Source organism: Mustela nivalis (assembly GCF_964662115.1).
Source record: "Mustela nivalis genome assembly, chromosome: 4".
Classification (NCBI taxonomy): Eukaryota; Metazoa; Chordata; class Mammalia; order Carnivora; family Mustelidae; genus Mustela; species Mustela nivalis.
The window spans coordinates 102035778-102047898 of NC_139023.1; the positions used below are offsets into that span (position 1 = coordinate 102035778).

A 12121-nucleotide genomic window follows, 5' to 3' on the forward strand; every position below is an offset into this window, starting at 1 on the left:
TACTAGTAATGTGACCTTGGGTAAGTTAGTTTGTCCTTCTGTGCCTCACTTTCTTCATCTGTTAAATAGAGATGATAAAGTACCTAGTGCATATGGTCTTATTGAAGTTAAATCAATTATTACACGGTGATCTTAGAAGAGTGCCAAGAGTATAGTGATCACATTATTATAGGTACTGGTATTTTTATTATATAGTCTTCCCTCTAAAGAAATTCATAGGGGGTGATCAACAACTAAACCACTGGTTACCATGGAGCATAATAAGTTTTACTAATTCATCTACTGGTTCTCAACTTTTGTAGTTTTTCTAACTAAAGTCCTGACGAGTTTTTGTACTCGTCTAGATGTGTTTGAATTTTCAAGATGCCCCTACCTACTATTACAGTAGTCTGTTAGGTATAGTATTTTTACTGTAGACTCTAGCAGTCTCTTAATGCATCCTGAACTGTTGCCTACTGACATTTAATACTGTCTAGCATCCAAAATAGCATTTTAAAGACTTAAATCTCCTAATGTTTTGTTCATATGAGAACCTTTTTAGTGGTTTCCTATTGCCTCAAGAATAAAATACAAAATTCTTTTTTTTTTCTTTTTAAGATTTTATTTATTTGAGAGGGTGAGAGAGCATACAAGCGGAGGGGGTGTGGAGAGGGAGAAACAGACAACCTGCTGAGCAGGCAGCCTGATGTGGGGCCTGTTCCCAGACATTGGGATCATGACCAAGCTGAAGGCAGATGCTTAACTGACTGAGCCACCCAGGTACCCCAGAAAACAATGTTCTTAGCATGGTTCCTGAACCCTGCCTGATCTGGGCTCTGCTTCCTGCTCCAATCTCCTTTTACAGCGCTTGTCTTTCCTCATTTCCATTTCACCACAGTGAGTGCTTTAGTGTTTCTAATTTCCCTTTTTTCTATACCAAGACTGCACAGAGCTGTTCCTTAGTAGATATGAGAGCAGTGCCTGATGTTTGCCAGGCTGTGCTGTAAGTACTGGAGGTAAAGCAGTGATAAGAATGACAAAAATCCTTCTGGGTCTTTTATTCTGGACAGAGTGACCGACAACAACAAAAAAAGAGTAATAAAATGTATAGTGTGTCAAATGGCAGTAAGCATGTTGGCGAACAATAAGGCAGGGAATGGGACTAGGATATATTGGGAATGTTGTAATTCTGATTAAGGAGAAGGCCTCCACAAGAAGGGGTTATTTGAGTGAGGACCTCCAGGAAGTGAGGGGCCAAGTAGCATGTACATCTGGGAGGGAATGCAACAAGAAACGGGATGTATAAAGGTCCCAAGGGGGAAGCAGGCCTAGTGTGTTTGAGTAACAGAAAGACCAGTGTGGCTAGAATGGACGTGAGGAGGAGAAAATAGACCTGTAGTTTCTCTGCCATTTTTAACCAGAGGTCTTTACCATCTTCTTAAACCTGCACCCAAAAGTGTGTGTGTGTGTGTGTGTGTGTGTGTGTGTGTGTGTGTGTGTGTTAGTTTTCAGCAAAAGAATACATGAGGTTGCAGAGAACTTATTTACCAAACAGTAAGTGAGCTGATGAATATTTATGAAAAATTGAAATTAGATCAGTTGTTTATGGGAAAAGATAATTGTACCTAATATCTTTTTGCTTCGTTGTCAGTATCAAGACAGAATGAGTCTGGTAAAATGATAGCTAGCCCCTCGTCCTGTTTATATTTTTTATTTCGTCTCCAGTTTCTCATTCTTCTTTGCTCCCTCACTCCCACGCTGGCCTTCTCATGATTCCTCTTGTTTTCCAGGCACACTCATGGTGCAGGTTTCATCTTTATTGTGTCTTCCAGCTAGGAATGGTTTTTGCCAGAAATGCATATGGCTCACCTCCTTAAATGTTTGGTCATAAATCACCTTCTTCGTGATGTCTGCCCTGAAAATCCTTTAGAATATAACCTTGTCTCCTGCTTCCCTACTTTATTTTTTCCCTTTTCTGTAGAATCTACCAACTTCTAACATGTTCTGTAATTTGGTTGTTTATTATGTTTATTGTGAATTTTTTCCAGCTAGAATGCAGACTCCAGGAAGACAGGGATTCTGTCTTTATTGTTCATTGAGGTCTTCCAACTAACTACTTAGATTATTAGTGCCTGACACCTAGTAGGTGATTAATAAATATTTGGGGAATGAATAATGTTTGCATTGTGTGTATTACATTTGTTTCGTATGTGTCTGTGGGTATTAGATTTTGCTGTTTTCTTATGATTTGTCCTGTAACAGAAGGAAATTTGTTCAGAACCGTTACCAAGCCAACCATGCTTGGAAGAACAGTAAGCAGCAGCATTTTACTTAAGTAGCAGCCTCTTCCTCAGCTTGTGATTCGTCAGCGTGCTGTCATTCTTTCAGATCTCTAGCTGTCTAGACTGGTGAACCTTAATTAATAACTTCCCCCTCACTAGCAGTAATGCCTTCCCCAAAGTTTGGGTTTGGCGTGAGCAAAAATTTTCTTTTGTTTGCTTTCCCCAAGTTGTATTTCCATGTATAATGGGTTATTCAGTGTTACAGCTTCTGAGTGAATATTTGGAAGACCCATTATGTTAATGGACTGGATAATGTTAAAGGACTAGAATCACAAAATTTAAGATTTCTTTAATTTTTTTGTGTGTAGTGGAACAATTCTTTCTTTTTTTTTTAAGATTTTATTTATTTATTTGACAGACAGAGGTCACAAGTAGGCAGAGGGGAAGGCAGAGAGAGAGAGGGGAAGCAGGCTCCCCGCCGAGCAGAGAGCCCCATGTGGAGCTTGATCCCAGGACCCTGGGATCATGACCTGAGCCAAAGGCAGAGACTTTGACCCACTGAGCCACCCAGGTGCCCCGCAACAATTCTTTTTTAATTGAAGTATAGTTGACACACAGTGTTACATTACTTTCAGCTGTACAACATAGTGATTGGACAGCTCTGTAGTTTATGTTACACTCACTTCAAGTAAAGCTACCATCTCGCCATACAACGCTATTACAATACTGTTGACTCTATTCCTGTGCTGTACTTTTATTCCTGTGACGTACTCATTCTGTAACTGGAAGCCTATCCTTCCCACTCCCCTTCTCCCATTTTGCCAACCCTCTGCAACCCCCCCACTAAGATTTCTTCAGTCTTAATGGAATATTGTGTTTTTATTTTGAACTTCATTATGAGTCTGGTTCATTGACCCCAAGTAACATTTAGTACCACTTACTAGGTTTGTAACCTGGGATCAGTGGCTAAATCTCTCTAGGTCTATTTCTACATCTATATCATTATACCACCTCCCCCACAGGTTGTTGTCAATACTGAATGAAATAATCAAAGCAAACTGTTTAGCCTGGAGGGAGTTCCTCAGTAATATTTCTCGATGATGACACTGTTGTCACTGATAATAGCTGCCCTTAGTGAGACAGCTGGCAGTGGCTTTTGCTTCAAATTGAATCTGGTAAAGTACAGGTGCATCCTCCTTCCCTTGAGCTGGTTATAGGAATCCTGATTAACCAGGAAGTAGTTCTCAAGAAGCACTTGTATAGAGAGCTCTGTACAATTCAATGATTTTTTTTGACATAAGGACCAGAGCATGGTGATTATAAATGTATTTATTAATATTTGTAGCTTATAAGGTAATGATCTCAGACATCTACACAAGGATGAGAAAGATTTGCTCTAGGCTAGATCAGTAATCTGTTTTCTGATTTATTTTTTTAGCTTTATAGCCATTGTTTGTACCAACATTATTTGTATTTCCATTGATAGTTTCTCTTTTTATTTATGCTTTTCCTGGGTTCATGCTAAAATTTTTCTATATATGTAGCATATATAGGTATGTACTGATAGGTGTATACCTATGAATCAGATTGCTTAATTGTGAGTGACACACTTCTGTAACTCTACTAGGTATTTCTAAATTCCTTACAAAAGAAATTGTAACAATACACACTCCTACCAGCAGTGCATAGTGTGCTAGGTGCCTTATATCCCTACCAGTACAGTTGACCCTGGATCATGAGTGTGAACTGCATGGGTTTGAATCTACTTATATAGAGATTTTTATGGTATAGTGCTGTAAATGTATTTTCTCTTTATGACTTTTTTTTCTTTCCTAAAGATTTTTATTTATTTATTTCTCAGAGGCACAGCAAGAGAGGGAATACAAGCAGGGGGAATGAGAGAGAGAGAGAAGCAGGCTTCCAGCTGAGCCCGGAGCCTAATGCAGGGCTTGATCCTAGGACCCTGGGATCATGACCTGAGCTGAAGTCAGACACTTAACGACTGAGCCACCCAGGCACCCCTCTTTATGATTTTCTTGATAACATTTTCTCTAGCTTATTTTAAGAATCTAGTATATAATATATGTAACATAAAAATATGTGCTGTTTATGTAATTGATAAGGCTTCCTGTTAGCAGTAGGCTGTTAGTAGTTAAGTTTTTGTGGAGTCAAAATTTATATTCAGATTTTTAACTGTGCAGGGGTTCAGCATCCCTAACCCTGAGTTATTTGAGGGTCAGCTTTATTTGGCATTATCATATTTTTAGGTTTTTGACATAGTGTCTCATTATACTTTTACTTTTTATTTTTCTATTTCTCTTTCTATTTCTATTTTATATTTCTATTTCTCATTATACAATTTACTTTTTATTTTTCTAATCAGACTAGCTATCTTTTCATATATTTATAAGTCATTCATGTTTTCTCTTTGAATGACCTGTTCTTGTCTTTGGCCCATTTTGTATTGGGTTGCCCTTTTTCTTACTTAGTTGTTGAAGTTATTTCTAAATTTTGGATGCTAATTTTTTTTTTTTTTTTTAACTTTTGTGAAGCAAATGTTAAGATTTGGAATTTTCTCTTGTGGACATTGAGCTTTTTAAGTTGTTTCTCTGCCTAGCTATACAGTTAAAGCTCCACAAGGGGGCATAGTCCAAGTTTTAATTTTGTCAAGATTTCCTCTCCTGGTGCTTGCTTAAAATTATACTATATTTTCAAGTTAAGTTGGAAGTCATTTACTGTGAATCTCTTTTGTAATCACAATGGAGGCCTTTGCATAAAGTGTGAAAAGCAGGACTAGAACTAGAACCAGTCAGTTGTTTTTGTGGTAAGGGAAATCATGAAGAACATGCCTTAAATGTATCAAGATTGTGTAGCTTAAGAATTTTGTACTTATGTACTTACTTCCTTGACAGGAGGAATAAATTGATAAATAATATTGAAAGTGGAGTTCTGAGACCAAATAATAAATGGGAAGCACCCACCAAAACCAAATGAAGTATAGCATGTATGAAGACTGTTTTTGTCTCAGTTCAAGGAAGGAATTTCTTAAAATTACTGCTGATTCAAATGGACTAAGTTATCTCATGAAGCTTCCTCTTGACTGGTAGTATTCATGTGGATAATGAATGACCACCAACAGTCCTAGCACTCAGGGCTGGGACACATCTAGCAATTGTCTTACAGACCCCATTTTTTAATAGGTGAGGAAACTGAGATCCGGATGTTTGGGCCACGGTAGTTTGTGACGGAAGTAGACCTAGAGTCTAGGCAACTTCCTTTATGTCAGAGTGACCTTAACTATCACATTTGTCCCCTTTTGAGGGTGGAGGAAAGTTAAGGGAAGTTTAAGAGAGGGTTCTTATATAAGGAAGGAAGACGCTCTCAGATATTTTCTGCTTCTAGGTTCTCTGATTTCAGTCTTATCTCAGTCCCATCTTGGTTTCTTTAGCACATCAAGATTAATTTTGTAGCATTTGTGACAAATGCTGTACCATTTATTAACTTGACATTCTTCAGGGTATTGACTATGTCCTCTGCATGTCTATTCCTAATTTCCCGCCCTGATTGGTACTCAATAAATATTTGCAATGTGAATGGATACCTACTTAGGAGATTTTGTGAGTGAGAGAAGGTATTTAAAAGAAGACAATCATGAAGAAGAATAAGGTTATATCTGAAAGTAATTCTCACTCAGTTGCTGTTGTTATCTAAACTTGGGCATTGTAACAGGATTAATACCTTGAGTTCTCATCCCATTGCCACCATTTAGAAAATGTGAGCATTGGGCAATTTAAATTCTGTGTGCTTCAGTTTGTCTATAAAATTGGTCAACAATAGTACTTTCTCCATGGTGTGTGTGTGTGTGTGTGTGTGTGTGTGTGTAGTTGTGTGTATTACTTAGAATATGTCTTTCCCCTATAATCACTATGTAAGGTTAACAGTAAGTTTATTCTTCCTATGTTTTATTATTAATATTAGTATTTGAGGTAGTGAATGTTGTTTTACTGAATTTTTTTGTTTTTTGCAAGGTGGGGTTCAGTTTACTCCTAAATATATTATAATTTGGGCCAGAAGGAAAATATTGGAGTTTATCTAGGGTTTAGCTGTAAATAAGAGTATACTTTTAAAATTATCAATATAAAATTAGAGGAGCCAAGCTTGGATAATCTAAAATTATCTCTGGATAACAGTCTTGAGGTGACACAGTCTCTGCACATCTGTAATGTATATCTAAGGAAAATGATGATTTTAGGGAACTTCTGTAGTTCCATTTAGAATCAAGTAATTGTGAGGCTTTTGGGGAAGGATGGTGCCTAAGGGATATTTAAATTTGATAACAAATTTCTCTTATGCTTTTCATTTATAGAAATGCTCATGTGTGTATTTTGTAACCAGAAGGGTATAATCTTTTTAGAAAACTTAAGGGTTGACATCTTTTCAGGCTTTTGTCAAGGTTTTGAGATTCAATGGCAAGGTAGAGAATTTTTTAAGTGGAAATGAAATGAGACAAAAATAGATTCTTCTTTTATTTGGTGTAGATTCTGTCTTGTTCTTTATGAAGGGAAAACTAGGTTTCTTCTAGTAGGAGTCATTTAAAGAATAGAAAGTTAATTTTCAAACACAAAGCGCCAGACCTGATGCTGTTACCATGTCAAAGGAAGCAGTGAATGATGGAAGCAACAGTTCCCGCAGGCCCTGGAAGCAGCGCAGATGGTGGAAACCTCTGAACTGAAACTTGAAAAGACAGCATGAATTTACATGCTGACTCAGCTTGGAAAAAGAGTATGTTTGGAAATACTGCCCACTTTCAGATGTGATTATACAGAAAAATGAGATGGAAGGAGGGAATACTATAAATCCGTCTTAATTATTGTGATGTTTAGGGTTGTACTGGCATGTTGGCTCAGAGCCTGTGTAATTTCTTAGGTTTTTCCCCTTTGGTTTACTACTACCTGTAAAACTTCGTGCTCATGTGGAAAGATTAAGATCTATAATATAAAGAGTATTAACCACATTTCTGCTTCCTCTCTCCCTCTTTTCTTTTTTAGACTTGGGAAGATCCCCATCAAAAAGATAAGAGTACAGACTGCTGTGGAGATAATGATCCTATTGATGTTTGTGAAATAGGCTCAAAGGTTTGTTTTCTAGACTGTTATTCTATGTGTTTTAGTCTGTTCATGCTGTAAAACCTCCTTTCTCTTCGGGAGGCACCAGTTCTCCAGGTCTCCCCGGGCCTGGCCTATCGATCCCTCTGATACGAGTCCCTTTTTGTATCTTTTTTTCCTTCTCTTACGCTAGGGGTTGGTAAACTGCGGCCCAAGGCAAGTGAAGTATAGTGCACCATCTGTGTCTGTCAGTGACACGGTTATGCCCACGCACTTATGTATTGTCTGTGGCTGCTTTGGTCCCGAGGTTGAGGAGTGGCAGCAGAGACTGTACCATCTGCGAAGTCTAACATAACTACTGTCTGACTTTTTATAGAAAAACTTTGCTGAGTCCTGTCTTCAGCTTCGTTAGCCGTTATTCAGACAGGATATTCAATACTGAATAAAGCCAACTCGGACTCTTGATTTTTTTTTTTTGTTTTGTTTTTTTCATTTTGTTTTGCTTTGCTTTATTTTCCTTCACAGATACTGGTTGTTGTTTTTTTTTTTTAATAAAAGTTTGTGGCAACCCTAAATTGAATAGTTCTATTGGCACCATTTTTCCAACATCTGCTCACTTTGTGTCCCTAAGTCACATTTTGATTTTTTTTTTTTTTTTTTTTTTAATAAATGTTCAGTTAGCCACATACAATGCTAGGGAGGGCTTGTGTTGTGATGAGCACTGGGTGTTATATGCACTCTTGATTTTGTGTCTGCTTCCAGGTTGCCAAGACCTACTCAGGAAGAACAAAACCTACAAGTTCATAGGTTGCTGCTACTTAGAGAATTCTTTGTGTTTGGGGTCCATTTTTCTATTTTCTGCTGCATTTATTACTAATAATTGTTGTTCCCTGTAGACATTCGACTCCTGGCACTTCGTTTTCACTTAACAGCAGAACATTTTGTTTTTAAATTTTGTTGAGCCCACAGGAACCAACAGATAAGAGCTCCCTCATCTCTTCATTTTGGACTACCAAACTACCAGGGTTTACAAACATTATTTCTTGCCTTTCTTTCTTTCTTTCTTTTTTAAAAAAGATTTTATTTATTTGACAGAGGTCACAAGTAGGCAGAGAGGCAGGCAGAGAGAGAGGAGGAGGCAGGCTCCCTGCCGAGCAGAGAGCCCGATGTAGGGCTCGATCCCAGGACCCTGGGATCAGGACCTGAGCTGAAGGCAGAGGCTTAACCCACTGAGCCACCCAGGCACCCCTCTTGCCTTTCTTCTCTTATTGTGAGAACTGTCTTTCTTAGGTAAGACCTGGGCTTCTACCTGTGCTCTAGATCTTGTCCCTTCCTGACTCATGAAACACAGGATTTTCTCATCCTTTCCCTGTTCTCTATTCACAACTTCTCTTTCTTTATTGACCTCCTCCCCTGTGCCTTCTTTCCCTTCACCTGAAGACTCATAAAAAGAGTTTTCAACACTCATCTGCATCTCCTACTTTCCACTTAATGTTCAACCTATTTCAAAATTGTTTACATGCCCCCCGCATTTTCATGAACTGCTTTCAAGAAAGGTCCCTGCTGGGGCACCTGGGTGGCTCAGTGGGTTGGGCCTCTGCCTTCAGCTCAGGTCATGATCCCAGGTCCTGGGATCAAGCCCCACATCCAAGCTCCTGCTTGGCCAGGAGCCTGTTTCCTCCTCTCTCTCTGCCTGCCTCTCTGCCTGCTTGTGATCTCTCTCTGTCAAATGAATAAGTAAAATCTTTACAAAAAAAAAAAAAAAGAAGAAGAAGAAGAAAGGTCCCTGCTAACGTTTTTTTAGCCAAATCCTTCAGGCTTATTTCATAGACTTTGTCTAACTTGAACTTACCATGATATTTTATACTGTTCAGTCTGTCTTCCTTCTTGAAACAGTCTCCTCACTTGACTTTGCTTATATCATACTATCTTGGTTGTCCTCTAATTCTCCTTCTTTCTGGTTTGCTTTTAAGTTCTTCTCTCTAATTCTCAACTATTGTTTGGCTTGAGGGTTGTGCATTTGTTCAGCTCTTCTCTAATTGTATTTCCCTTGATTTTTCTTCCCTGGGAACAGTTTTTCTTATTTTTGCCTACTTTCGTTTTTATCTTTGACCCAAATTCAATATTTAGGACTTTTTTCTTTCTCTCAGTAATATTTGTTGTTCAAGAAAAGTGTAGTTATGTTATGGAAATAAAATCAAGCATAAAACCTTCCCTCATAATCCTCCTATCCCAATAAATCATACAGTTTTTTTAAAAGTTTTTTTTTTAGTTATTTGACAGAGAACACAGGCAGGGGGAGCAATAGGGAGAGAAAGAGAGAGGGAGAAGCAGGCTCCCCACTGAACAGGAAGCCAGATGTGGGGCTCAATCTCAGGACCCTGAGATCATGACCTGAGCCAAAGGCAGATGCTTAGCTGAGCCACCCGGGCTTCTAATCATACAATTTTTATCTTTCCATGCATTCTTCTTCTTGGGGTAAATATGTAAATATTTTTATTTTGTTGGACATTTTTTCCAGTTTATTTTCTGTTATACAGTTAATATAGTTAAAGGTTTTCCTGAATATAGCTTTTCCTTTTTCCTTTTTTTGGTAGAACTTGATATGGGAGGCAGGGTTTCTAGAATGGCCTCTCAAAGATGTCTGCCCTAATCCTGGAATCTGTGAATATGGTAATATCTCATTCTCTTGGTTATATTATTTTACATAGCAGTTTAAAGAAGTATTCTCCTGGATTTTCCATGCAGATCCAGTGTAATTAAATGAGCCCTTCAAAGTAAGGAGCTTAGTCTTACTGCTGTTAGAAGAGGAACTTGGAGGTTCAAAGTGTGAGAAGGACTGATATTCCATTGCTGGTTTGAAGATGGAGGTGGGGATGTATGAAAAGGAATGCAGTTGGTTTCTAGTTGCCTAGAGCAGTCCCTAGTTGACAGCCAGCAAGTTAATGGGGACCTCAGTCTTACAAGTACAAGGAACCAAATTTAGGTGGATTCATTTTTAGAACCTTTAGATCAGATTCCAGCCTCTACAACACCTTGATTTTGGTCTTGTCAGGTAGTAAGCAGAGAATGTAGCCATGTTGTACTTGGAATTTAGAAGACCTATGGAAACTATGAGACAATAAATTTACATTGTTTTAAGGCTGTAGGTCTGTCATAGTTCATGACAGTAGATATATGGTATAACAGGCTTTAAGCGGTTTACTTTCCATGGTTTCCTTATATTGTTTGGGTCCAGCTGCAGTTTTAGCTCATTCAAGTTGAGAATTAGCATAGAACTTTTATTGTAGACCACTGTTCTCTTCTGCTTATACCAGGCCCCTGAGAAGTTAGCAGTTGACTGGTGTGAGCTGTTAAATACATGTAGAGCCCAGAGAGAAAAAAGTAATAATATTTGTAGGAGACCTTTTATGTTCTAGTTCATGTATGTGTTGTAGCCTTTGCTCTTCACTTCAAGGAATAGGTGATATAATCTCCATTTCACTGTTGAGAAACCAAGTTCTAACATAATGGTGGGAAATTATTTGCCTAATATCACCTTTAGAAATGGTGAATAAAGAATTCAGCTTCATAATAATTAAGACTTAAAAATCCTCTCTTTTGAAATCTTTACATAATAGCTAGAAAAGTGGTAAGAACCCTAGTCTGATTCTGCCTAAAACCTTTGAGGCACACCTACATTGTTTTAGAATCTCAACTCATTTTTCAGTGGTAGACCCTGCTGGACACAGTAGTTTCCTGGGAAGGGTAGATTGATAGTTTTATAATTAAACTGGAAAAGTAGATTTCATCTTATAGCCAGTACAGTTTATTCCTTTAGTTAATGAGACCTGAAGTACATTAAGTAAATATGAAGTAAGTGTTAATCACCATCTAAAGAACAGTTTGGTTGTTGTTGGTACAGTGCTCCTTTTTTTTGTGTCTGGCTGTGTGAAGAGTCCTTCAATCATCTGTAAGGAACATAATGGGAGAAAGCGTCTTTGAACACTATGTTGTAAATGGACAGAGGGAAGGGAGCAAAGTCTTGAAAGTTGATAATTTAGAACCACATATGTAGAAATTTTTAAGGTTGTTGAAATTCCTTGAGGGATTATGTGTTATTCAGTTGGTAGTCTAACACTATGTGCTCTGCCTACATTTGTTGAATTGATTTAGAGTAAATTGTAGAAAGTTCATAAGAATTTTACCATTTGTTCTTAAGTTCCTATTCTGAGTTTTTGGTTTGTCTGAGAGTTTCCTTTCCAGTCTTTAAAGGAATTATAGCAAGACAGTGGTTTGTCTAATCCCTTTCTGTTGCTTATGAGATCGGAGCGCTTGTATCATTCTGATAAAACTTGGTAACCCCCAGACATGCTTCCTATTAGCCCTTGTAACCATAAACATCTCAAATCTTCTCTTATGTTGTATGAAATTTCAAAGTAAATTATTAATTTTTGTAAATAAAAATAAAACAATTTGGGGTGCCTGGGTGGTTCAGTGGGTTAAGCCTCTGCCTTCGGCTCAGGTCATGATTCCAGGGTCCTGGGATCGAGCCCCACATCATCAGGTTCTCTGCTCAGCGTGGAGCCTGCTTCCTCCTCTCTCTCTGCCTGCCTCTGCCTACTTGTGATGTCTCTCTGTCAAATAAATAAATAAAATCTTTAAAAAAAAAAAACAATTTGTATTGCACTTTTAAAAACTATACATCTGATACGTCACCCCTACCACCAAAGTCTTCTGTAGGGTCTTCATTGGACCTGTTGACATTTTGGATGG

At 38.0% G+C, this 12121-nt stretch overlaps 1 protein-coding gene across 1 annotated transcript in view; it reads left to right on the forward strand.

Moving 5' to 3' along the window:
* Positions 1–12121, forward strand: part of PPA2 (inorganic pyrophosphatase 2) — an 87347-nt gene that overhangs the window by 23080 nt on the left and 52146 nt on the right. The window contains exon 6 of the mRNA XM_082729193.1: positions 7310–7396. Within this exon, the coding sequence (XP_082585319.1) occupies positions 7310–7396 (87 nt within the window). The remainder of the gene's footprint in view (positions 1–7309; positions 7397–12121) is intronic.